The sequence below is a fragment of the Leuresthes tenuis genome, unplaced genomic scaffold (assembly GCF_036924035.1).
Source record: "Leuresthes tenuis unplaced genomic scaffold, fLeuTen1.0.hap1 SCAF_4, whole genome shotgun sequence".
In the NCBI taxonomy this organism is placed as follows: Eukaryota; Metazoa; Chordata; class Actinopteri; order Atheriniformes; family Atherinopsidae; genus Leuresthes; species Leuresthes tenuis.
Window position 1 is genome coordinate 9,551,444 of NW_027325358.1, and position 27,134 is coordinate 9,578,577.

At 39.5% G+C, this 27,134-nt stretch overlaps 3 protein-coding genes across 8 annotated transcripts in view; 1 reads left to right on the forward strand and 2 right to left on the reverse strand.

Moving 5' to 3' along the window:
* LOC140304994 (uncharacterized) lies at positions 1–2,283 on the reverse strand. Its single transcript, XM_072383781.1, has 3 exons — positions 1,682–2,283; positions 1,527–1,560; positions 1–1,177 (listed from the first exon to the last, which is right to left on the reverse strand). The coding sequence occupies exons 1-3, from the start codon at positions 1,910–1,912 to the stop codon at positions 798–800; spliced, it is 645 nt and encodes a 214-aa protein (XP_072239882.1). The 5' UTR covers positions 1,913–2,283; the 3' UTR covers positions 1–797.
* Positions 2,284–9,132: 6,849 nt separating this feature from the next.
* Positions 9,133–17,221, forward strand: LOC140305567 (phospholipid phosphatase 3-like). Its single transcript, XM_072384484.1, has 6 exons — positions 9,133–9,522; positions 12,426–12,583; positions 12,706–12,992; positions 13,072–13,129; positions 15,892–16,068; positions 16,169–17,221. Exons 1-6 carry the CDS (start codon positions 9,315–9,317, stop codon positions 16,265–16,267), a joined length of 987 nt encoding a protein of 328 aa, XP_072240585.1. The 5' UTR covers positions 9,133–9,314; the 3' UTR covers positions 16,268–17,221.
* A 791-nt stretch (positions 17,222–18,012) lies between these two features.
* LOC140305558 (adhesion G protein-coupled receptor L1-like) overlaps positions 18,013–27,134 on the reverse strand; it is a 32,718-nt gene continuing 23,596 nt past the window's right edge. For 2 of the 6 annotated variants that reach the window (XM_072384471.1, XM_072384469.1), the window contains 8 exons: positions 26,709–26,775; positions 26,489–26,577; positions 24,971–25,139; positions 24,718–24,867; positions 24,540–24,633; positions 24,330–24,440; positions 23,791–23,811; positions 18,013–23,463 (listed from right to left, as the gene is read on the reverse strand). In XM_072384471.1, coding sequence (XP_072240572.1) covers positions 21,470–23,463; positions 23,791–23,811; positions 24,330–24,440; positions 24,540–24,633; positions 24,718–24,867; positions 24,971–25,139; positions 26,489–26,577; positions 26,709–26,775 — 2,695 coding nt within the window. In that variant the 3' untranslated portion in view covers positions 18,013–21,469. Of the gene's footprint in view, positions 23,464–23,790; positions 23,815–24,329; positions 24,441–24,539; positions 24,634–24,717; positions 24,868–24,970; positions 25,140–26,488; positions 26,578–26,708; positions 26,776–27,134 lie in introns of all 6 variants that reach the window. The other 4 variants (XM_072384470.1, XM_072384468.1, XM_072384473.1 and 1 more) reach the window with 2 other exon arrangements.

Genomic DNA, 27,134 nt, shown 5'->3' on the forward strand with positions numbered 1-27,134 from the left:
TTCCACATATCCATGTTTAATATGGATAACATAAAAATACATTCAACACTGAGTAGTTTGTCCATAGGACTTACAATTTTTTTTACAAGCAAAACATGTTTTTCTTAAGTCCCAATATAGAATGCATATTGGTCCTAACCAAAGAAACCAATACATACATCTCTGCTCAGGCTGAGCATGTTTTGATCACACTAGGAGTTTGTTTCTGTCAAAGTCATACTCACCCCTGTTACTCAACGCTTGGCAGATAAGATTAAATAATTGTTTGTGTCTCTCCAGTAAACAAAGTCCTTGTTTAGGGCCTAGTCTGTTTTTTTGGGGGGGTGCTAAATGTCAACTTTTACTCCATTTATAAGTTAAATTAAAACAGAGCTATAGAGTCACATTTAAACCAAAATACATTGCACATTCTGAAAAAAAAATGTAGTGGCATCTACTGTACATTAAAATACATTTCCACAGAAGATATTAACATCATTATAAATACAGGTACATAAATAATTTCATGTCATCAAATAAATATCTTTAGAAATATATAAACATATTTAGATGTAAAAAAATAATTTAATACCTAAATCATACCTGAAATTTCTCCTGAGATGCATCTTAAAATCCTGTAAAGATTCTTTATCTTGCACCTACAGATCCTAAGAAATCTCATCACCCTGAAATTAGCACCAGTACCTGCCCTTTCCTTTCTTCTTGAGCATTGTAAAAGACTCACTGGTGTTGTTTAATCGTGACCCATGAACACGTCATGAACACGTCTGCATCTGGATGGCAATACAATGCCCACATCAGTCTACAAGGAATATCCCAAATCCTGAGTTAAGTAAGTCCAATTTCCAGTTCTCTAATTTCTCCTTTAGCACATTCATTTGAATGTTCAGTCTCTGCCCATGTAATGGTTTCACAGTCCAACACTTCTTGCTCTCAGATGTTTTATTCGACGTAAGCTCCACTTCACAGGTCAACTTATCGCCCATAGTCAGTCTGAGGAGGCCTGCACGGCATGTACTGGTGCAGGTAAGGCTGAGATTGATGTACACAAAGTAGATCCCCTCTTTGTGTGGCTTCAGAGAATTCTGCTCAGAGTCCCAGTCAAAGTTGCTTCCTAAAGAGGTCCCTTCACCATATGCCTTTGGAGTCCATGTCATGGTGTAGTTGTCCAGCTTGCCTGAGGGAGAAGACAAACACATATGCATAAGATGGTGTTTCCGCCTGATAACATCTATTTTAATAGTACATTTCTTTCCAGTAATGGCTGGCTGGACAGACAGTTAAACCTTTTCCACTTCTGAACTTGTGATGCAAATTAGTTTAATTTAAAGTATCTTCTATATAACACAGTTTGAAAATTACACAATGTCTACGGAAGGGTAATGGGAGGAAAATGCTCATTAAGAAGGACTGTAAGAACTATTTAGTTCTACAGCCTATACATTTCTGCATAACTTCTGGAAGTGTTAAATTCTTACAGGGGATAGTTTTTTTACATGTATATTTGCAGCAAATCAATAACTTACTGTTTGTGGGCTGCAAGTAGGCAAAGTTCTGCATCTGTTGACAAAACAGAAAAGATAATATGGATTAAAATGTGCAGAGATCAGATTAGAAAAAGAAAACAGCTGCTTGTGTAAATTTAATGACAATAATTAGAATTAAAAACAACTTTGCTTACCTTGAAGGCTGGAGAAGGTGTGTTTCCTCTCAAACTGCCCATGTCAAATTCAGGGGGCTGGGGCTTCTGTTCGACCTGCATCTTTTTTAAAACCATCACTCCGCCGGCAGTCAAAGCTGATACTGCCATGAATAGAAAAAGAACGGAGATGACGAGAAAACCGTCCAGACAGCTTCTACGCCGGCGGTCGCTTTTCTGGAGAGCCTCGACGTCCACTTCGGTAGGAGTCATTGGCTGTGGGATGTATGATCTTAAGGAGAATACAAGTTGAGACAGACGTGTAGATCCAGCGGTTGGCTCCGTTATCTCCAAAAGATAGTCCGTTCGTTATCACACTGCTCGGGTTATACGGTGGTCCTGGTCTTGAGTTGAATGAGGCTCCAGACACCATGATGGCTTTTTATATGTATTGCGCTAAGAGGAAAAATGCGGAAGTCATGGGTTTCCCTGTAGCACACACACATACACGCACACCCACTTGATCACTACCCTGAGATGAGAAAACTAGACAGAAAAAAAAAAATTCCGATACTGTCCTCGATGTTGCGCAAGTGCGCCTCAGAGTGAGAGTGTGCAATGGAAAACGAAAGGAAGAGAAAAATGGCTTCACCTTACCCTTCCGTCAGTTACACTAAGACTCCCCTTTCTCTCCAAACTTTGAGGACATTAATAAAATAGATAGATTATGAGAATATATGGCCGTATTGGGAGGAGTGGGGGTGGATGGGACTCCCACCATGGGAGTAAGTGGGGAGACATGATTGGAATAGGCGGAGCATTTGTGCTTGTGTTATCACTACATTTCTGGTCAACTGGCACCTGCCCCCGCGTCTGTGTTTATGTAAGAGGAAAACAATCCATATGTAAAAGAAAGTTCTGGCATACACATCTTACAAGACAATCAGATCGAAGTCATGCCAGAGTCTCAGTTGGCCTACAATGGAAATTCCAACATCATGACTGAGACAGATGAGAGCTGAAGACAGTGAAAGGAGAAGACAGGGAGAGTTTCCACAAATGTTTTTCTTAATTTTTAAAGCACTTTGGCGTTGTTTAAACTCAAAGCAAAAGAGAGAGTCACCATCACAGCTACTATGTCCTGTAATAGCAAACAAAGTTTACTAGGATGAGGTGTTTATATGCCATAAAACCAGTATGTATGTGTGTAATATATTTTTGAGGAAGCCTATCTTGATTAAAGATTTTCAGAGCTTATTGATATAAGATAGTTTGTTTTCTTTAAAGCAAAAAATGGAATGTATATCATGTTTAATTGGACCATGTCTCTTAAACTTAAGAGACATGGTATCCATCCATCTGTAAATAAAAATGTACAGAGAAATAAAAGCTTTATTGCATACCTAGAAATCTGTGTGCATGTAACACAATTTGCTCTAAACTTCGAGAATGCTCAAAGCCTGTTGGTAGAGCAATAGAGGTTTTTCAATTTGGGCCCTGTTTTTGCTTTTATCTGACATATGAGAAATATGTTGCTTAGCAATGAAATCTTTCCTGTCAGATCCATCTTATGTGAGAAGTCCAGCTGCTAAACAATTGCAGTGTATTAACAATTCAACTAGCCTAACAGACTCATGCTCTTATACAAAATCTACCATAATCATGGAAAGGATCTCTACTAAACTTTAGCTGAATGAGAAGTTTTGATTTGAGGTAGCATTTGAGAAGAGCTGTCGCATGAAGGCAGCTTTCTGCTCGTTAGTAAGAGCAGAGGCAGCTTCCCTCTGAAAAACAACAACACAAAGAGAGGTTTTAACGTTTGTGCTATTAACACTTGTGGCAAGAAAATGTCAACCCACACAAAAGTTTCTCAAACTACAGCTGCTTGCTGAAGTAGTTGTGCTACAATTCAGTTGAATTCACTTTATTCATTTAGCATAATTTAATTTACTAATCTAAGTAAGTTAACAAACTCAAAACAGCCCTGTTAGACACAGTCAAACGCAAACCAAATACAATTCAGTTCATTTTGTTAAAATCCGTAATTGTATTTATGCTCATTAAAAATTTGCCAAGCTACAGGCACTAATGAAAAAAATCTTTTCCGGTACAAAAAGGCTGACTAAAATCTCCCATTTCCTATCTCTGCTATTTTTATTTTTTTTCCTTGTTGTCTGCTTAGGTTAACTCTGACTCAAATGAATAGTGATGAGCAACAAATTCAAATTGCCCATCCAAATGGTTAAAAATCAGCAGCAGAGGCACAAGACAATTCAGCTGGTTGAGAAGATGCACCATATATGCATATATGGTAGCTGGAAGTCTTCTTTGGAGCAGGCCTGGATTTGAGTGCTAACCCATGGCTCTTTACTGGGTGTCACCCACTTCACTGCCCCGTCTCCCTATACTATAAAATCAAGCCTCCTAGTGTAAAAATGCACAATCAGATCTGATCGTCATTTTTCATTTAATAGAAATGACAAAACATGCCCTACCATGCAAATAACAGACATTATATATTCTATCGAACACTGTCTGACACTGATAATAACAATGTAAGCTCACTGTCTGCAAGTACAAGCAATTTTACTTTGTTGTCTTTGACTCCTTGCCTTATCACTGCCACTTTTTATTTGCTCTAGGCTATATTGTTTTGAGCCAAATATTTTTCGACTGAATACAAAGAAAAACAAGATCCGGATTAAAATTTTCCTGGATTTTCCTGGATTTGGTGATTTTTAATGCTGCAACCTAGTAGCAAGCTGATTGTAAATATTATACAAGCTAAACATCAACATGTTTGTCATTATGAGCTTATCCAAATTTTAGCACCAAGCTCAGTACATTCTCACAAAGTAACTACCATAGTTGGAGGCTGATTTGATCATTTCTCTTTGAGTCAGTGCGGACATCCTGCAGTGAGATTGCTGATAAAATTTAATCTGCAAATGCAGAGACTAGATGTTTGTTCTGGGAGAATTTCTGCACCATTTGTTGGGACTTTGGCTTTTTTAAAGTAAAATACAGTAAACCATGGATAAACCACCTGCATTATAGAATCAGCTGAAAATATTTTAGTAATGATTATGAAAATTTACACTGGAATGTATGACAGTCACACTCAGAGGCTATTTTTGATTAAATGTCGTCAGCTGTTCAGAAGTCTCCATGAGCAGTATTATGGGAATATTTGTGGTTTTTATTTATTGGGGAAGTGTATGGGTGTATAGAGTCAGGCAAAAGATAGGAAGTACTTGAGCTGTTAGCTCAAGATCTGAATAGGCTCAATTATTGGGCATTATGTAGTAATTTTTTTTCAAAAATATATTATGCAAAAAACAAGTGAAAGTATTAAGACCTCAAAGTGTCACAAATACAGTTAAACGTTTTTCATCAGTCTTTATCTAGGAACTTACTGACAAAGAAAAAAAAATGTAGTAGAAGTTACTTTTCTGGATAGATCTCAGAGACTTTGCACCCTTGAATTTGAGAAATTCATCCCATTCTTCTCTCCAACCCTGTCAAGGCCATTGGCTGGATGCAAAACATCTATCTGTCATGCATCACATGTCTCCACAGATGCTCTGTCATGCTAATGCTATGGCTTTGTGAAAGATTTTCAGAGACATGTCCTAAAACAACTCTACCATTGTATAAAAGCATAACTCCTTGACCTCTTATGCCTACATTCAGTTCACTAAAAAAAGACTGCATGTTGCACCTTTGTTGTTTTTCTGCAGCAAAAACAAGCTGAGCTTGATTCCAGCCTGGGCCTTATGTTGCATATTATCCGAGGCCCTCTATTCTGTCTGTGTGGTAAGAAAGGCTGCTTAAGTTCAAAAATATACTTTAAAAAACCCTGCTTGATAGCTTTGTTAGAAATTTCTGTTAATTTTTGCTGAGATTTTCTGGGGATTTTTTTTTTCTTTTGATGTTCTTAGAGAGTTTGAGTTAGGCCAGGAACCCTTGGTAATGCAGGTCTGTAAAGCCCATTGGGATGGCCGTAAGAATGTTACATAAACTGACCATGTGGCCTTCAAAAGAGGGAAACAAGTAAAAATATCAGAAGGAATGAAAATTGAGAAGTGTGGTGTCGTGATGGGAAAGATGAGGGGACTGTTTGTATGTGGGAGTGATAGAAATGAGGAAGTCAGCATGAAACAGAACAAATGAGAAATATAGCATTGCGAGTATTTGCTGAAAGTCATATGCTCGATTCAGGCAGAAAACCCATGTATTCTGTTCCTTAATGAAACTAACTACCCATGCACAAACATGATCATAAACTCAAAAGTCAACAAAGCAAAACAACACAGCGATGCACAGTATAAATGTACAGGTTTATGCATGGTGATGGTATATGGACTTTACTTGTATGACACTTTTCTAGTCTAGCTGATCACTCAATGAGCTTTTAAGGATTATGTGTCATTTGATCCATTAACTATGTTTAGCTTGACTGAATTACTACTTTCATCTGAACAGCACTGACGAAAGATCAAAAAGATTTCCCAAACATCCACTACTCCATACTTCCTGACGGGAAGTAAAATTCAAGATTACTCAACAAGGTCTTATGATGTGTCACATGAAGGAGTGATGAAATTTAATGTTAATGAAAGTTAATGAGAAATGTTGAAACACTATAAGGAAAAGTCTCAGGTCATATGTGCTTTTAGTGGTTCAGGGAATGTTTTCAGTCACTGTTTAAAGAGCTATATATCTTTTCGTGTACACACACACACACACACACATATAGTTTTGACACTGGATTTTCTGTGGTCAGGATTACCTACTGGCCTTTTTGACTTAAAAAAACACCACTGTGATGCGCTGGGCTTTCTCACAGGGAAGTCACTGTCTCTGTTTTCACTTCACATTTAGTAAAGTACAAGCACTTGCTCTCTCTCTCATGCTGCTTTTTTCATATTCCTCTGTGTACAGAAACAAAACTGATCATCAGCAGATGAGAGATATGAGAGCTCCACCTGCAGTGCTTTTGCTGCCCCCTACAGAATAAAGGATAAAAGATTTCCCAGCAGTCATTGGGCAAGAGGCGGGGTACACCCTGGACAGGTCGTCAGTCCATCACAGGTCCACACAGAGACAAACAAGACAAACAATCATGCACCCTCACACTCACTCCTAAGGACAATTTTAGAGACACCAATTAACCTAACATGCATGTTTTTGGACAGTGGGAGGAAGCTGGAGTACCTGGAGAGAACCCACGCATACACGGGGAGAACATGCAAACTCCACACAGAAAGGCTCCAGCTGGGAGTTGAACCTGGAACCCTCTTGCTGTGAGGCAATGGTGCTAACCACCACACCACACCAAAATAAAGAAAAAAAGAAAAGTCAGTTTGTGAAATGAGACTTATAAAAACTGAGAAAAAGCCACACCAAAATCTCAAATGTCCTTATTCTATTTGTCCCACATAAGACAAGACTAAAATGAGTTCTTTTAACAATTAGTGCGAATATAGTCTGAAAATTAAGTGATTAAGCTGCAACAGATAATGGGTGTATCGCTGAGTGGCATCACAGTAGCTTCAAGTTTTGGTGTTAAATGGTATTCATGTCAAGGCTGTCAAAGTTGATATGCTAAAACTGTTTTACTTAACTGTTGTTTTTTTTATAAAAGTGTCAAAACCAAGTTAACCACAAAGCAAACATCTTAAGGGGGAAGGCTCAGCGGGCAATAGTACATTTGTATTCAGCATAATTGCTTTTAAAATATTTTGTTTAGAAAGAAATTTATGCAGTTTTCAAAATGTCATATATTTGAGGATAACGGCGACAGATGCTGCAGCTCGTCTGCTCGCTCTTTTGGAATGCTGCACTAAGCATCTTGTTAGCCCACTACTTTAGCTCTTAAAGGACAAACTAAAACAGGTTCTTTCGCTATTTTCTTTGGCTGGGTATGACTGGGGGGTATTCAGTTGGACCACTAGTTGTTATTAAATTCTACACACTGGACCTTTGACTAGATAAAACAGTGAATGAAAATGAAACAAAAACTAAACAAGTAAACTGCACCATCTAGTTTCAGGCCTGGGAATGTACATGACAAAAATCAATGTATTTCAAAGCAAATCATAAGGACAAAGTTTTAAAGTTCACAAACTTCTTTATCGTTGTCTTAAAGGAACAACTTGAAAATGATGTCTGCTCATATAAGTTGTAGTTCACCACTGCCATCTGTAGAGGTACTTTACAAGATGCTATAATGGGTCATATTTAAGGGAAGGAACAAACTACCTGTTTCAACTGGAGGACTCGATGTCAGTGTGACATCATATTAAGTTCAGTAAAGAACTTTCACCTGTCCCGATTCCTTGGTCTTTTGGCTTTTTTCATCTTGGTACACTTTGACATTCTGTTAGACTGTCCTCATTCCTAATTCTGTCATAAGTGCTCTGGTCTAGTCTTCTCTTGCTTTCTCTTCTTTTTCAAGAGTCAGTCCAGCTCTTGTTCTTTAGAGCTCTCCTTTGCTCTGTCATTTTCCCTTCAGGCTCACTTTTTATGTAGCCAGCCTCCCACACATCTCCACCTCTTCTAATAAAGACCAAGGAGCTTCATCAGATGTCTTAACCACCTCTTAGGTTTTCTCTACCATCAGCATCTAGACTCGAGGGAGTCTTATCCCACCCTCTTCCTTCATATTACCGCTCCACAACGGTGATACACTTGGGTCTGATCATTTTAAATGTTTTAGATTAATCTCATATGCATTAATGGATTTTGTTTAAGCCTCTCATTTGATATTTTCTTATTGGAACAGATTAAATGATGGTTGAGAGATATTCAGAGTTTTTGATACTTCCTATAACCCATTCATAATCTGCTCTTCTCCAGAACCTTTTGCCTGTCTGTGTAGACAGGTCCTTTAACTGCTTGCTTAATGGTGTTGCAGACCCTCTGTCCTTTAGTTGTACATACTGAGATCAGGTGGCACTCAGATTGCAAGTTGACTTAGCCGAACTAATAATGTGACTTCTGACTTTTAGTGATGTGATATTTGTATAAGTCTATTGTATAAAATCCACAAAACAATAATCTAGGCATCATAGCTACAAGTATTTAAACAAGAATGTAGGCCACAACTTAACAAAAACATGAGCATACAGGCCCACTGTGCCTTTTATTTAGCCTAGATTACTAAAGCATTATAGAGTTTTGTTAGAGCTTCTTTGTCACCACAAATATCTTATGTTTTGCATCAAAATGAAGGTGAAAGTTCAAAGTTATGGAAAATAACTGAGATCCATCATCCCTGCCACAATCTGTGACACATCTGTGATGCATCTAGTTATTTCCCTCCTATCCCATATTGTTTTACATTTATTTGGTCCTCATCACATCTGGCCTCAAGCTTGAGAGAGTTAAGATGTTATCACTTCTGATGTGTTTCGGCAATATTCCATTTCTTCAAGCTGACGACTGCAACAAGTCAGGACGAGCCCTGCAGACTGATGACAGTAAATGAGTAAAATCCCTTTACTGTGACGGCGAGGCAATACGTCAAAACAGGTGCTGCGGGGAGCATATAATCGCTGCCAATTTGCAAATGTACTATTCCAGTCTCCGTCCGGTGCACGCAAAGAGTTCTCTGTCAAGTTTCTGATGCCAGGACGTTTTTCACTCTGAGCTCCAACTACAGCTTGTCGTCATGTTTGATACATTTGGGACACAGAGTACCGGTATGCCCCTCCCGAGCGCGGACCTCCAGCTCAAATTCTCCGACAACAAGAGCAGCCTGGCCGCCGCAAGGATGGGGATGGAGAACGGCAGCGGGAAGAAACTTATAGAAATAAGTGGACCTGCTTTATCCAAGAGAAAACTCCTGGTTGGCTTAGACCTTCTCTGCCTCTTCCTGGGTAATTATTCTCAACTTTAAAGAGCTGAATGTAGCTTTAAAACCGGTTACCTTAACAGGATGATGCTACTACCCCATTAATGAATCTGTTGTGAATACAATAATCTCCTCAACAAAAACACGTATTGCAGCACAAAGCAGTGCTTGTATTACTACACCATTTCTGTAATGGATAATTGATTTTTTTTTTTAGTGAATGTCAAAGCTAAGGCGCTGTTGTGTATGTTAAACTATGAAACTAAAGTGTTTCTTTTAATGTGTATTTTAGTTTAGACTATTCCAGTGTCAGCTCTGATTTTCACAAATTTAACTACAAAAAGAAGAGCTTTTTTAAATCTCATGCAGGCTTTGTTTTCACATCAACAAATTGTTGGTTGATTGATTCATTTGTACTATTTAAATGCAATTTCTGATACTGAACTGAACATATTTAGTCTTCAGTTTTTGCTTGGACAAATCAAACTAGGTGATACAGCTTTATTAAAACTGCTTAACATAGTTCTGTTCTGCTTAGTTTCCATTTAGTCAACAAAGACAATCAAAAACAAGCATGATAATCAAGCTTGTGAACATTCAGAATGACTAGCATATTAACTTCTTGCAGGAAGCATATTAGGTTTGGAGAACTTGGTATTGATATGTTAAAAAATTCAAGAGAAACTTCTCACTTTCTCCATGTACTGTAGATGCATTTCCTTTTTTTTCTGCTCATGCGTGCTCTAGAGCTCTCCGTACCAGCTGGTTCATGCATCGCCCAGGGATTTGTACAGTTTCCATGACAACCTCTAGTTCTCAGGGTAGGGTCAGGCCATGGGGAATTCAATTTGGTCTAAACAAATAAATGTACAATCCATTTGTATGTGTGTATGTGTGCTCATGTGTGTCTGCCCATTACTCGTGTTGTTAACCCACCCTCCGATGGTCCCTATATGAGACAAGAGGGTGGTTATGCAATGGTGGCTAATTGGAAAAAGCTGGACGGAGAAGTGGTCTGTATTAACAACAGACTGGGTATGTGCAAGAAGTCTCTGTTTCTCTCCTTCCATCTCTTCTCCACCCTTTTTCTTCTGTGTGTGCAGCCATGCAACACAGAGACAGAGAAAGAGAGGTTAGGACGTCCAGAGACAAACAGAGACAGTGTGAGGCTGGTTCTGGCTCTGATCTGCTGCAGCATTTACTCTTTGTTTTGTTGGGAAGAGTTGAACTGGAGTCACAAACAACCCCCCTCTTTCTCTCCACATCAACATAAATGCTTTCACACACATGCGCAGTCCAAACTGGGTCTTTGTTGAGCTTCTTTAACACACTCTTTTACTCCCAGTCTCTATGGATTCGGCCTGTATTCACTCAGGAAATGGGAGCTTTCTGCTGTTGCTTCTCTGAGTTGCTTTCGTCCCAGTGGAGGAGTTTTCTGACCCCCACATTCCTAATTATTGTGTTGTGAAAATGTCAGGGTTCCCACCCTATTTAAAGTTACTCCTCGTGTGACCATTTTTCCTTCCATAAATCCCCTTGTGTCATATTCCCTGTATGATTAGATTTGAATGTCTCTTTATTATTATTATGAACTTTTATGAAGAATATATTCATAGTGTCTGAAAGTCATGGATGGAGTAAGGACACTGAGCAGTCATAGTTTTTTGTTAACAACTGAAATCTATCAGTAGCTGCCAAGAGTGTTATTTTAAAAAGAGAAAACAAAATTATATTTTCCATCATTTCTTCAACAGGATTAAATGCTCTTGTCAACCACTATATGAAATCATTTTTTCTTCCATTTTACCTCATACTGATCAGCTTGTTGAGTTAGAAATTATAGCGCAAGGCAGAAAGCGATTTTTGAGGTCTGCCAAACAAACCTCTTGTCAGAAATTTGAAATATGTTGTATGGTGCACAGATAAGCATCTGTAGCAAATGCTTTAGTAAAAACAGGGTATTTCAGGCAGATCAGGCGCAGTACTTTCTGTGGGACAAAATATTTTTTTTTAACTCTGTAGATATTCATATGCACAAAAAACTATATTGTTATATTGTCTGTGGAAATTTAGCCTTTATTCTTTTTATTTTTCATTTTTTGCTAAAGAACTAAATGTTTGATGGTTATACCTAATACCTAACGATCCGTCCATGCATCCATTTTCTATTCCCGCTTTATCCAACTCAGGATCACAGGGGAACTGAACCCTACCCCTACTACGCCTGTGCGGGTGGCAGGGTGCACCATGAACAGGTTGCCAGTCCAACACAGGGCTGTACCTAACAACAGAGAGTAATTAAACAAACAAAAAAAGACTTTGTTATGACCAGAATACCAGAATACCTTAATGAGAGGGAATAAAATAAGATATGGCTTCAAAATGACTTGAGGGTAAACTATATTGACAAGTATTTCATTAAATATTTTGACACATTTTGAATGGAAATCTATTGAAGACAGGTTCGAGTGCTGGTGTCAGTTTTGCACTTGGCTACGTCCAAATACAACATGGAAAACCTTCAAAGAGCAATTTAGATAAAAAGTTTGACATTGTTAGACTAATGCACCACTGTTTGTACACATTTTGGAGTGGCAATCAATGCAGCAGTTATCAAGAAATTCAAAATCCTGAAAGCTTTATTTTTAAGTTCTTCATGAAGTCATTGGATCCCCAGAGGTAAAAGGTTTCATCCTCTGAGAGCCATGAAAGTATGCACAGGAGCAGGATGTAAGGGGGTCATTTGACTCCTCACTCCTCTGTCCTGCATTATTTTTAGTTGTTGCACACTGTGTTCTTATTTAATTAATTTCAATAAACTTTAGGACAAAGCATAAAAGTAATTTTTTTATAACAAACAGAAATATCAGCTCTAAATTGTGGTTTGGGATAATTCAGCTTATCTTCCTCTTTTCTCTCCCCATTCAGCATCCATCCCTTTCTTTGCATGTGAGCTGAAGGCAGTGACTCCTTACAAAAGGGGCTTCATATGTGGGGATCCTAGCATCACCTATCCTTATCTACATAGTGAAGCCATACCAGATGAATTACTCATTGCAGGTGGAATCATCATCACTGGTCTTACAGTAAGTACTCCTCCTCCTCCTCCTCCTCCTCACCTCCTTCAAATCAACCAGGCAGTTCTTATTTAGTGTACTATAGGATGGGTTGAATGTAATGGCAGTTTTTATTATGTCTTTTTCTTCAGATCGCCCTCGGGGAGTGTTACAGGGTGCGCTTCCAAAGCATAAGCTCCAAGGCTTTTGTCAGGAACCTGTATGTGTCATGTCTGTACAAGGAGCTGGGCTGCTTCGTGTTCGGCTGCTGTGTTGGTCAGTCATTGACCAACATGGCCAAGCTCAGTGTGGGACGGCTGCGGCCGCACTTCTTGTCTGTGTGTGGTATCACCTATGCATCGCTGAACTGCACACCTGGAACCTACGTTGCAACAGTGACCTGTGACCAGTCTGACCACCGACTAGAAGATGAGGCCAGGTGTGTGTGAGAAAGAGACACTCTGTATGGGTTTGTGTTTGTGTTATGTTTTTATCTAAATGTTTCTCTATATTTGCAGGAAGTCTTTTTTCTCTGGCCATGCTTCTTTTGCGATGTACACAATGCTCTATTTAGCAGTGAGTATCCCTATCTATATTCTCTTTCACACAAACACAAACTGGCAAACAAAAATTATGGTCTTTCCAATTTCCAATTACAAACAGTGCAAAAAGTCTTTGAGGGAATGAATGACACAGGGACTCATCATCAGTCCAGTTAGCAGCAAAATGTGAGAGAATGAAAGAGAAGAGGGACTGAAGGGAGATATGGGACAAACAGAGACTGCTTTGTTTTGCTGTGGGAGGAGTGTGACCTCGCCTCACCGTCTCACAATTCAGCTCCATTGTGTGAGAGTGTGTTTTATTTTTCCCTGCTTGTTTTTATGTGTAAGCTCTGGGACCCTATGTGTGAACATACAAGTGTATAAATATGTAAAAGCAATCATCAGGGATGGGAATTAATAAGGTTTTATTCATACCAACACCAAAATAATGCTACTTAAGAATCCAATTCTTTATCAGTTATCTTGACCCAGTTTACATCCCCAACATGACTGCTTACTATCTGATAGAATACTAGAATATCAACACGTAACATAACAATTCTACATATTTTGGGCCCCCGTCTCAGAAGATTACAAAAGATAAAAGTGACGAAGCCTACCGAAAATGTGAGTTTTGTGCTCTTGTGGATGCAAGCATTTCACAAGAAATTTAGCTGATGTTTTCCACACTCTTAAGTTGCTTTAATGAAAGTATCAGCTAAACCGATGCAATGTAATAGTAGCTACGCTGGTCCGTAGCGCAAAAAAAAAGCAGTTTTAACAAATGAGGCTTCAGGATTGTACCATGTCTTTTGTACCCTCATTACCTTTCATCTATACAGACACAGCTTACATGATGAGGCACATGTTCTACAATTACCCAAATTCTCACTATGTTGGCGCATGATGTTGTGTTTAATTTATAATGTACTGCCACATGTCTTTGTACACACGTTACAAACTTTTTGATTTTGTCTCATATAGGCAGAAGGAGGGTTGGAGTATGCTGATATTTTGTAACTCACATGCAGTGTAACACTAGTTCAGGACTCATCCTGCCCATTTTCCAGTCTTTTCACTTTTCAACTTCCCCTCATACTTGCTATTACTTACTTTTCAACTTGGCTTTGACCCACAGACGGTTAAGGATTAACAGAATAGTGCCACAATGCCTCTCAAATGCTTTAACCACAGATCATAACACTGCTGTTTTGTAATAAGTGGAAAAACATCATTTTTAACAGACCTAATGGTGAGACAAAGCTGCCTTAATAGGATAAGTGGATTGACTGATCTCCAAAAGGCTTTGACTTTAAAGATTAAACGTTATTTGCAAGATTTTAAGGAGAAAGGAGAGATGTATTCAGGTTGCTCATACCTCAGTCTATATAATCTAATTTAGCGATGGCAGTTACCATGATCAGTGCTAATTAGCTTCTTTTCATAGGGTTAGTATAATTTCCCTTTTGGTATGAATTAAGTATTTTTTCATTTCAATTGTAGGGCTGCTAGAAAAACAAATGTAAACAGCTGTCTAACAGAAAGGTCTTCTGTAAGACTTTGTAGGTTCTGAGTCAAGGTGCACTGTTCAACTGTATTGCACAACCACACCCTGCAGATATATGACGAATTAAAGAGTCATCAGAAAAAAAACTTTCTTGCATCCCTAACACAAAAGTCAAGACCACATTGCCCAATGAGCATCTTAACAAGACTGATGCATTTTGGATATAAGCCCACTATATACCATCTCAAGAGGCACGAGCTGAAAGTTTTGCCAATCCCTTATAGTTTTGCAACCAAAACAGTCCTTAAACAAGCAGTGTGAGCAAGATTGCTCAACTGTCTCTCAGACCCAAGAGCCAGAGAGACTTGAATGTTTACTCACACAGTCCACTGCACTGCGGCATTGGACATACTTCAGCCAATAATTAGATTCTGCTCCCAGGTGTGTATGCTGTGATGAGGATGGTGGTCTGGTTAGATGGCACAGTCAAGCTTTCATAACATACCGTAGCTTTAAACTTTCACTCTGAGTAATCAGTTCACATTTAATGTGGTGTCAATCACAGAGCAGCCGTTTGAGTTGATATGTGTGGATAATGATTTCAAGAGCTGCAGTTATGAAATCAGGATTTTATTGAAGCAAAGCAACAGCCTGGAAAAGCTTTTGTAGTGACTGTGGTCAACCAAATCTCATAACAGAATTTGAAATGCCTAGTTTACACTAGTTTACGGAGCCGAAAATGTTGTAGCTAAAATTTTACAGTAACTACGTTTTCCTTACACTATTCAATACAAATATGCAGCTTAATTTTCAATTAGTTAGCACGTTGACATGCTACATGTCCATACATGTTCCTGCTGACCTCCACTTTCCACGTCTCAAGTGTTTACTTGACCAGAAACGCTTATGAGGAGAAGAGATGGCTGGACTTTGCTTGCACAATATTTTTTCAATAGTCATTGTACTTCCCTCCCAATTATGATTCCATACTTTTCTCCTGTGCTCTCACCTGCTAATAGTTAGTGTTATATGTTAAAAGTACATGAATAGGCCTACATATTATATAATACATGATGAGAGTGCATTTATATTTTCACATGCTGGCATGTAGGCTACCTGACAGACAGCTACAGCCTAGGAATGCACGACCATCTTACACTTTATGACTCCAGATTCTACTACATGTTTTACTGTCACCATCATCACCCTTTTAGGTTCCATGGGACCATCTTGATTTATGATAATCCGATTGTTTTGTCTATTTTACTAAAGAACATCTTTATTTCTAGTTTTACATGCAGGCCCGGTTTACATGGCGTGGGGCTCGTCTGCTGAGGCCAATGCTGCAGTTTTTCCTGGTCCTGTTGGCAGTCTACACAGGTCTGACGCGCATCTCAGATTACAGGCATCACCCGTCCGATGTGCTGACAGGCTACATACAGGGAGCTCTTACTGCTTACTGGGTGGTCAGTATACCTTGCCTGCTTGTTTTTGTGCATTAAAGCATGTCCACATGTCAGAGTCTATTTAACCTTAAAATCGGGTATGCGTTTGTGTTTTTCCCAGGCTTTCCACATCTCGTCCATGTTTAAAACCTCAAGCTCAGATCTCTCTCTGACTGAGACCCCGGAGAGTCCCTTATCACCCCACCATACTCTCTGCTAACGTTCACACCCTCAAACCCCTGCATGTGCCCAGATCCACCTGCTGCTGAAATCTGGTTTGGATAGACAAAGTTTTCGAAGAATGTGAGACCATTTCCTGTGAAATCAAATAACATACCTCAGCATTTTGAGTGTGAGAGAGCAGGAGAGAACAACTTGTGAGACGCTGTTTTCAACTCAAAAGAGAAGAACTATACCAACTGAAATTATTTAGAGAAAGGAACAGTGGCTGAAACTCAGCTTGTGTTATGTGTAATGTAAAGCAGCCTGAGCACTCCGTCCTTTGTACTTGTGACTCTTATCAGTGAGATGAGACTGATCACACTGCAACCACTACCACTCTACACATCACTTGTAAATATATATACATATTTTTTAAACTCAAACGATACTGTAAAAGCACTTTTTGTTTTCCATGATAGTATTGTTAATTCCCATTCTGCAATGTGTAGGATGTAATATATTTTCTTCAAACACTGAATATATTGCATTGCAGTTTTTTTGTTTTTATTTTCTACACAAGCTTGTTGAGTTTTGTTGAAGGAAAGCACAAATGCATTAGCAAGAAAAAAGCAAATTTTCTTAATGTGTTGTATCAATAGATATGTTAAGTTGTGACTATCCATCTGTGAACATAGCGCCATGTAGTTAAGAAGAATACTAAAAAAATATTTAAACAAAATATTAAAGGAATGGATGCTTCTAGTTCTCAGTCTCTTTTTAACATCGCTGGCATTCTCTAATCAGTCAGAGAGCACACAGATAATTAAAAATAAGTTATTCATACAGGCATTATGTTTATTTTGGGGCCTTTTCTGGGTTTTTGTCAGACTTTTTATCTCATTTCATGATGATCACAGATTAGGTCATTTTAATGGGGGACGTAAATATTTATGCAGAAGCTGATGATGAAAGTATTTCCTTTTTTCTTTCTCTCAAAATGTAAACAAACCTATTCAATCACATTAGCAATCTTGCTCTGACATGTGGTATAGAAAAGGTGAAACTAGTCTTTCTTCCAGAGTTTATTTGGCCTGATTCTTTTTAAAATTTATTTCACTGTTTGATTATTTAATTCACTCTGATGGACTGTTAGTGAATAAGTTCCATTACAATTGCTTGTAGGTTTTCATCACACAGCGCTGTGACCGAATTTAAACAATAAAATCTATTATTTTTTACCAAACTCAATATGACCTGATGCAACATACGAGTGCTTTTACCCTTCAAGACTGGAATAACGCGCACGTCACAACATTTTCAACACACAAATATTACAGTTTTATTTTTGTACACATTGGTATACATGAGAACAAAGTCTGCAGTTTACAATAACAGCAGAAAGTTGAACCTCTCAAACGGTTTCTAGTTTCTTCAGGGACCAAGAAATAAAATGGAAGTTTTTTTTAAACAAAACCTCAGCTTGTAAGGGGTAAAAGATTAATACAGTCGAGCTGCGTACTTTTTACCCCAATTTTATCATTTTGCTGATATTATTGCAACATCCCTTTGTATTACACTCATAAACATTTCAAAGTTCAGAGAAGGTATTGGTCTACTTCACAGCTCTGTACTTTAAAGCAAACATCGAGGAAGCTGGAGAGAAAGTGATATTCGACAAACTTTAAAAAATGCCACGCAGCTTGAAGAGATCGTTTGACTACACGTAAAATATGTCTTTCATGAAGATAAAACCACTAATAAACTACCATTAATAGAGGAGAAGAAGAAGAACCAAGCAGCATTTTTAAAGTCAGCCCTTACGTGGCTATTTAAGGGGCTTCGGTTTTTGGCACTAATGCAAATTTTTCAGTCCTTGGTCTTAAATGCATTTTGAGAAAACCTGGTAACAGTTTCCCCATCAATTCACTTACTTTTCATACTGTTTAGCGCTTGGCAGTTGAAGCACTTTGAATACATAAAAATCTGTCTGTGAACCTGATCTAAAAGAGCAACAGCAAGAGCTACAAGAAACACTGGATGATATTTCTGCGTTGGTTCATCACAGCAAACAATAATAGTCTTACCTTTTTGGACGTTAATCTGTTGGTAAATTTGATTAGTGTTGTAAGAGCTTAGAAAAATCTATCATTTTGCAGCCAAACAGTCCCTGAAATAGTTCAGCTATTAATGGTGTGTTAATGCCTAAAAAGTGTTCAGTATAACTTGGTTAGAACACAGCTAATTTCCACTACCCTGTTTCTTTTCTAATGATATGGATTATATACTAACCAGCTCCTCATTTGGGACACTTGTTTTTCTTTTTACTTTTTCTTACACTGACAACAATAACTATTATATGTATCATTATTTATAACAATTACATAAATATCTATCTTTTTTGTATTTTGTATATCTTTAATCTTTTTTCCAGTTTTATCATTCATAACAAATAAATCTATGATGGTGTAAAAGTGAGTCACAAATTTTTTTTATTGAATAAAGAGAACTCATACATTCTTATTTCCCTGGTCACTTGAATCATAGATACTACTTTTCAATAACATTTCTCTGAAAGTATAGGCCTACTACTTCATACTTTTCAGTTTTACCCACGCACCGTATCATCTCTGCTACCTGAAATTAATTCAGTTTTCATTGCTGGAGCCAAAACAACATATTGAATGTACCTTTTTCTCCATTCTTGGGCCTTTTGCCATGAAATATGCTCACCATGATGTAAGGAAAATATGGCTGCACAAGAATAATGCATAACTATGCATGATATTATGTTTTTATAAACATGCTTTCCAGTTTTAAACTAAATTTTGAATACAGACATTGGATTTCTACATATCTCAGAGACAGAAGTTGCTAAAAAAACACCACAAGCATGTTAAGACAATAGTCATAATTATCACTTTATTGAGAATGATCTATTACCTCCTAGTCAGCATGACCTGCACTGCTAGGACCCATGGTATCTGATCAGGCTAACTAAATGACAACAGTTATTTTGATCAAAGTCATGTGACCAAAATTCTATACTTGACAAAACTGTGGTAAATGATCACCTGATTGGATGAAAACTTTGAATTATCCTTGCAACAAAGTGTACACAGTTTGCATGTCTTTGTTAATGTTACATGTTAATGTTTCACTGTAAAGTAGCTGTGGTATCCTAAAGGTGTTAGATACATTTCTCAGTAACAATATTTATGTCTCATGTTTTATGTAGTAAAAGTATAAAGTAGCGTAAATTGATGCATCATATTACGATGTAGAACTGTGTTTATTTTTCATATTCACGGCTGCTGTCCTGTTCAGTATTTCTATTTAGCAGCGCACGAATACCTCTTCTGGATGTGTTTTCAACTAAAATTGATATTAAATAGCTCTCAATACCTCCATCTCTCTGTGTGCACACAAACAGAAAGACAGGAACATTTATTTCACATGTTTACTTGAACTTCAATAGCAATACAAGACAATCAGAACACTTGAGGTTGATATGTACAAGGATCTCAGGGGGTTGCAGAAAAGTTCTGAGGTTTTACATGATCTCTGGCTCTGCAGTCAAGTGTTCGGTTGCTATGACAAACTCCATGGCAACAAGTTCCATTGCGAACAGTTAGTGGCAGGTTGGGGGACAGAAGTTTTGGTCTTTATGTGAAATAGGAGAGGTCAAGAGTCAAAATCTGCAAAATCTGCATTGCTGAGGATGTGAGGAGAGGATGTGTGTAAGAGGTCCTCCAGTCAGTAATGATAAAATGCTTCAATGTGATACATAAATTTTACAATAATGATTTATTTACATACTTTCTCTCTCACGCACGCATATACACACACCCTTACACACACACACATGCTCATCAAGCTATGCACACACACTCGCATGTACACTTCAGGACATCCTCCTACAGAATGTAGCCTCGTAAAGCCACTATAAAGTCATGCACATGTTCTTTGAGAGGATTTTTGGCAACACACAAGTGCTTTTTTGACACACTGTTTGCTACAGGGAGGGGCAACACCCAGCCGATGAAGCAGTAGAACTTAGACAATGGACCAATTCGGATAAGCACCAATGAGTGGGGAAGACACAGCAGGGTTTCAGGAGAGACAGAAGAGGGAGAGGAAGGCGAAGAGAAGGAGCTATAAATGGATCACAGTCATACAAAAGTAACAAAACGTGGAAAGGGGGAAGTCTCGTGGTGATCAGGAGATAGAAGCAAGGAGGAGCCATCATTGTAATTGTCATAATTGTTAAAGGAATATTTTGTTTTAAATGGGGTTGTGTGTGGTTCCTATGAGAAATCTGTCTTACATGCAGTAGACAGTGGTCAGAGCACTCTTAGTTAAGAGAACCATAGAGGAACTCTGACGGAAAGCTAAGCTAACAGCTACTTAGAATGGGCCAAAAAGCGCATAACTTCGTTATCTAAAACACCTCACACTTCAAAAATTTAATAGCAGTTCAACCAAATGCTTTTTACTGAACAATTTTAACACTGCTCAACTTTCACATCAGACAAATATTTACTTTGGCCCTATTTTCTCAACCAAAGAACGACCGTGTTGCTACTCTTCATTACATTACACAGTGGCTTCTGAAGATATCCTACCACTGATCAGCTCAGAGTCCATCAGTTGGGTCAGACTTGTTTGATAGCTTACTGTTGGACATTGCTTTCACAAACATTTAAAAAATTGTGCATGTTTAACAGTGGTATTTTGGGATTAGACCAGCAGAAGTCAGTCACAGCAGATCATAACTTGACATGTTGGCCAGCCAACGTGCATGCCATAAAACACAGCAACACAAATATTTTTGGGTTTAGAAACTAAAGACATAGAATATGCTGCAAAAGTGACAGTGTAAAAATCTTCAAGATAGTCTAACATTCCCTCAAACTGCAATGACTTTTTAGACATTTGAGATTTTCTAGATGGGGAAAATTCACTCCTTTGTAGCTCTCTTCTGAGAAGCTGTTAGCTTATCTCTGTGAGAATTCCTCCCTGATTCTCCAAACCCACCTACTGCTGTCTCCTGTAGGTGAGACCCTGACTACTCATATGTACTTCACACAACCTCAACTCACTAAAAAAAAATAAATATCCCTTTAATATAGTTGTCCATCGTCCTTATCATTTTCAACATCATAATTCAAATTTCCATCATTGTGGTCATCAATAATTGTTGAAATTATCACCATCTTTCTCCTCCTCCCTGGTATCTATGCCCCAATCACCACCGCCCTAGTCACAGACTCGTCACCCGCTGCATCTGTCCATCATCTCCTTCAGAGGTGGGCTCTGGTGAGTACCCTGTCTCTCCATTGGAAGCCAGTGGTGGTGGCTGGTAGAAGGTCTGCAGGTGATTGGGCCGTGGGCCCAGCGGGGGTCGCCCAAGGCTGTAGGGCAGTTCCAGAACTGGTCGCTGAGGCTGACCACCGGTGGGACTGATTTCTTCTGGGCCTTCAGGGCTGCTGTCTGGGTACGAGAGGGTTGGAGGGGAGGTGCGGGTATAGAATCGAGGTGGAGAACTGCTGCGGCTGTACATCTGCGGGGAGTGGCGGGAGTAGAGGTTGCTGGGGGGCGAGTTATTTTCCCGTGGAGCAAAGATATTTGTTGGCGAAGAATTTCGGGGGAAGATGCTGAGTGGCGGTGAGCGTCGGTCTCCAGGGTATAGTGGGGAGGGATTTGAATCTCGGGCGTAGATAGGTGAGGAGTCAGGGTCCAGGTCAAGATCAGGAGTCAAAGGCAGTGTGAAGCCATCAGAATCCTGTCGATCGCCATGATACCGAAGAGACCCTCTATCTTTCCCTCTTTTCTTTCCATCTAGACCTCCATCTTTGCTCTCAAACAGGAAAGATTCCTCCCTGTCCAAATCCATTCCTCCTCTCCACACATCTAGTGCTCTATCCTTCTGTTTCTCATTCTCTCGTTCAATCCCTGCTCTCCAACCATCTCTGTCCTTCAGAAATATGGATTCATCTTTCTCTCTCTCTAGCCCACCTCTCCATCCGTCCATCCCAAAATCTTTCTTCTGAGTTATAAAAGTCTCTTCCTGCTCTGTCTCTCCTCCTCGCCACACCTCCATCCTTCCATCTCTCTTCTCCAGCATTTGAGATTCCTCTCTCCCCCTCTCAATGCCAGCTCTCCATTCATCCATCTCCCTGTCTTGCTTCTGAGAGGTAAACGATTCATCTCTGCCCCTCTCAGTTCCTCCTCTCCATTCATCATTTATAGTGTCTCTTTTCAGCAGAAATGTCTCATCCTTCTCTCTTTCCTGGCCACCTCTCCATGCCTCGACGCTTGCATCTCTCTGTTTAATCAGCAGGGGCTCTTCAAGCGCCTTGTACAGGGGCTCCGATTCCTGCGGGGGAGGGGGAGGAGGAGGTGGGAGGGGTCTGTCCCGGTAACGATCCCTGTCCCTCTCCCTGTCCCTTTCTCTGTCCGTCCCTCCACTTGATTCCAGTGTGCTGCGGTGGCGGGACAAAGTACCTGGGGTGCGGCTGAGGGTGGAGTAGGGTCGAGCTTGGACATCAGGAGGACGTGCTTGCTGCCTGTCCTGATGCCCACGACGGCCCAGAGTACCTTGCAGCTGCGACCGGTCTCCATCTTTCAGCAGCTCACGGGACTCAGAATCTCCAGAAACACGTGTATGTGACCAGCCATCTTGTAAGCGTGGCGTTGTGGCGAGATCTTGCCCACGTGTTGTTGTGGAATGCATCTCAGTGTCTTGTGTGTGCTGTCTTGTATGCGCCCAGCCCTCTTGTGCATTGTGGCGTGCGTTGGGCTGCATGCTGTTAGCCCAACCCTCTTGGGGTGGCGGTGCATGTCGAGTTAAAGTGGCAGCATGTGTTATAGCTGCCCTGTCGTGGTGGTGTGGCCTTGCCAAGCTTCCATAACGCTCAGGAGGAACAGGCATGGGAACTGAGGGCCTCAGGTTGCTCTGCACCAGCTCTGAGATGATCATCTTCTCCAGCGCTGCTGCATCAGACAGATTGCGACGCATCCCAGCACCGCTGCCCAGATCTGTGGCCCCATGTGGCGTAAGGAGGCTTGGGGAGATGTCATCCCCTCCAATCCCAACTCCTTCCTCCCTCAGAAGGTCAGTGCTGCCGACCACTCCAGCTCGAGACCCAGGTGTTGTCCCCAGACCGTGAAGCGTGAAGGTGTTGGGGGTGTAGCCTCCATTGAGACACACACTGTCCAATCCACAGGACTCTTGGCTCTGCAGCACAACACCCTCTGTTAGAAGAAAAAAAGATGATAATTACAAAAAGACAAAGAAGCTAAAATACTGATGAAAAGGGACATATGAATGATTAAGTGAGTGAATGGGCACAGACTGATGTTTGTGTGCCCGTTGAAAGAGAGTCTTTATCAGGACGATTTGCATTTTTTACATATATATACTTCTTGATGAGATGTCAGATTATGTTGCCACATGGAGAGATGTGCATTATGCCATTATGGTTTGTATATAGTTATAAGGTGCAAATACTGCACAGATAGTCTATGAATTGAATCACAGTGCACAAGGAAAGAAGGAGCACAAGAGGGAAGAGATCATACTCTGCTTGTTTCTGAAGGTTCCTACTGGTCCACGTTAAGACAGAGAGACAGAGAAGGAAAGTGTCAAAATAAACATTTATGAAAGACAATTAAAGTAAACAACAGAATAAAACAAACTCACAGCTTTCATGCTCACATGAAACATTTAAACTTTTAATTCCAAACATTCATACTGTACAGAAACAGAAAAAGATAAGCTGTACAATGCAAAAGAAATTCTGTTTACAACTAAAAAACCAAAACAACACAAAACCCACTTTTCATCATGGGACATTTTGAAGTTTGAACAGTTTGAAGTTTGCAGTTCAGACAGACTCTCTCCATTTTTGCTAAACAAAGAAGTTAATTCTGAGAAAATAATTTGCCTAATAATTGTTCATGCAATGTAGACATTTTGTGTGTAGTCTAAGACTTTTGCGTGGGTTTTGTGCACAGTACAGATAAATAAGACTATTAAGAAGACAGTTGAAGATAGCAACAGGGGAATGTACATGAGATAATCAAATATGTACTGTCCTGACAATTGTAATACAACATACCGGTGGAGGTGAAGGGTTGGCTGTATCCCTGGGCCAGCATTGTGTCATAAGGAGAAGCTCCAGCATGAGTCTGCAACACCTGATTTGTAAGGAAATGGTTCCCCAAAGCAGCTGATCATGAAGAGAAAGGGAGAAAATGAACATCCCATTCTTCAGCCACAGCAGGTAAAAATGTGTGATTTAAAAGATAATCAAAACAATAAAACTCACCTCGGTTTAGAGTAGGAGTGTTGTTGTCTGCAGCAATGAAAGAGGATTCAGTCTGCCTCCGAACAGTGTCATTCCACATCCTTCTGATGCGGCTCTGTAGCAGAGATATTAGACATGATCAAACACGCTCAGACACAAAGAGGCAAAGCCTTTGCTGCAAACATGTAATGCTGCAAACCTGTCTGTTAGCAGTGGCTCTGCGACCCTGGCTGCTGGTGTATCGGCTGTTGGAGCGAAGGGCAGCGCCTTTCACCGAGTCTGGAGAGCTGGTTGAGGAAGTTGCACAGCACTGCGAGAGACGCATGCAGCGGCCATAATCCTTCTGACCCTACACACAATAGTCCATCATAGATGATTAGTTTAGTCCAACAATCAGATGTTACAGATAGATATTTCTAATTACATGTTGACTTATAAACACTTAGACTGACCTTCCTGGCGAGTGTGCAATGTAGTATAGTGATGAGGAGGGCCTGGGCAGTGTTGAGAGAGGAGAAGAGGTAAGCCAGTAGAAGGGATGGACCGGACAGGAACATCAGGCCTGAGGACCAGGTAACACTCAGCAAGAATAGAAGCGTCAGGGAGCCCACTGCCCAGGCCCTGCAAACACCACAGGTCGACAACACAAGATACATGGTTTTTAAAAGAAAAAACACGTACTTAAATAGGGAGTTATTTCAATTACATATAACAGTCAAAATTCAATAGTTATCAGCCCTCAGTGTTCATAAGATTTTTTTAAAGTGTTACATGTCATATCATGAGCAAAATCAGCCATCAATGCTATGGCTTTGAATCTGCAGTAGAACAGTAGAGAAACCAATGGGGTTATACAGTAATTTGCATGCCAGAAGAAGCTACAAAGACAAGTTAGTCTGGAGTTAAAAGGGGGGCTAGTGGTTGCTATGCAGGCCAAGCAAACAGGTACTCACCACATGCTGCAGGAACTCTATGCAGCAGTAGATGTATAGTGACTTTTTAAACATGTCTACAATGTACTTAACATGTATTTTTTGTTAATTTACACAGACACTCAAAAGTTTTTAAAATGTCAAAGTCCCACTGCTACTATGAATACCTAAAAGAGTAGAAGGTGACCTGATTTCCAAAAAGACCTGATGATAAAGATGATACATTTCCTTTAGCCATCCTCTATACATTTTCTGTTTTTATAGCATGTGTGATATTTCCCTCTAACTTTAGCTGATATTTAATTAATCAGTTGCTCCCTGTATCAGTGAGATGTTCCCCGCACCACTGGCAGCAAAACAAGGCCAAAGCATGATCAACCCACTCCTGTGAGAAAATGGCAATCTGAAGGAGCTTTGCTATTGTCCAAAAAACACTTCTGTATTAATTCAGCATCTGCATGAATTACTTTAATCTTCAGAGTGCTAGGCAGCTACTTAGAGGAGACCTTGGCTGTTGATAGTTGGGACAAGGTTTGAGGAGACAGAGTATTTAAAAAGCTTTAAAAATGTGCATCCCTCAACAATGGCTGTGAATCATCACAGCCTTAAGAAACTAAAAGAGGTCTGAAACCTTGATAAAAGTTATCAGAGAGCTTAAATCTCTTGAAGTCTGCAAACTTTTCGTTTGTGCTTCCCTTTGAACTTGAAAAATGTTACTTTAAAAAACTTCACAAAAAGAAAGGAAAATGAAACCTTATTTAAAAGTTGCAATTAATATTTAATCTTCAACTTTATACCTCTTCAAGATCAGTTAATCTTTTACTCAGTTAAAAATTTGCAGTAACAGAATCTTGGCTTGAGTACCAATAACTGCTAAGGGCAGTTTTAAAAAGTTGGGACTGACTGACATGAAACTTTCACAAAATGCTGCTTGTGAGCATCTCTATAAGGTCTGGGCTCTACTTACATACCTATATAACTTCATTCTCATACAACAACACAAAATAGAGAAAAACAGTATAAGATTCTTCTGCTGACCTCAGGTTGTCGTGGCGACTGGAGTCCGGTTTCAGTGCAGCAGTGCTGTGCATCTTATGTAAGGTCATCACCAAAACAACCAGGTTTAACTGAGGTCCAAAAGGGACAAAGAAAAACACAAAGAAAATTATGTTCAGTATTAATTATATGAATACAATAATGAACAGAAAACGTAAAAAAAAAAAAAAAAGCCAGTGCATACAACAGTATGTAACCTCACCGTAATGATGGCAGCTACAGGTCCAAGGAAACTCCAGATGAAGTAATTGTCAGTCCGCAGCCAGCACCTACACACACGAACAGACACACAAGCAAATCACAGGAAAAAAGAGCTACCAAATCACACCCTAGAAGCTGATCCGAGGATTTAGGTATCCAGAGAAGTAACTGACTTCATCCAAACATGTTCACACACATTATGTCTCATTATCTTTGTGTTGATATTCCATAGACACAATCCATTACCTTCTCCCTTACTGTAAACGTTAACCATCACAACTAAACACCATCACTAAACTAAACCATAACCCTAACCTAGCCATAACCTGGTTATATTCTTAACCCAAAAAACAAATCTAATCCATCAAAAAATAGCTATAAATTATAGAGATTGTGGTTTGGTATTCAGATTTACGAGAGGTCTGCA

What these genes read in the sequence shown, in the direction of transcription:
- LOC140304994 (XM_072383781.1), bottom strand. Translation starts at nt 1,912, where the DNA reads ATGACTCCTACCGAAGTGGACGTCGAGGCTCTCCAGAAAAGCGACCGC. An exon ending in CACCTTCTCCAGCCTTCAAG is followed by an intron (nt 1,561 to 1,681) that starts GTAAGCAAAGTT and finishes TTTTGTCAACAG; the next exon opens with ATGCAGAACTTTGCCTACTT. An exon ending in CTACTTGCAGCCCACAAACA is followed by an intron (nt 1,178 to 1,526) that starts GTAAGTTATTGA and finishes CTTCTCCCTCAG; the next exon opens with GCAAGCTGGACAACTACACC.
- LOC140305567 (XM_072384484.1), top strand. Translation starts at nt 9,315, where the DNA reads ATGTTTGATACATTTGGGACACAGAGTACCGGTATGCCCCTCCCGAGC. An exon ending in TCATCATCACTGGTCTTACA is followed by an intron (nt 12,584 to 12,705) that starts GTAAGTACTCCT and finishes CTTTTTCTTCAG; the next exon opens with ATCGCCCTCGGGGAGTGTTA. An exon ending in CGACTAGAAGATGAGGCCAG is followed by an intron (nt 12,993 to 13,071) that starts GTGTGTGTGAGA and finishes CTATATTTGCAG; the next exon opens with GAAGTCTTTTTTCTCTGGCC.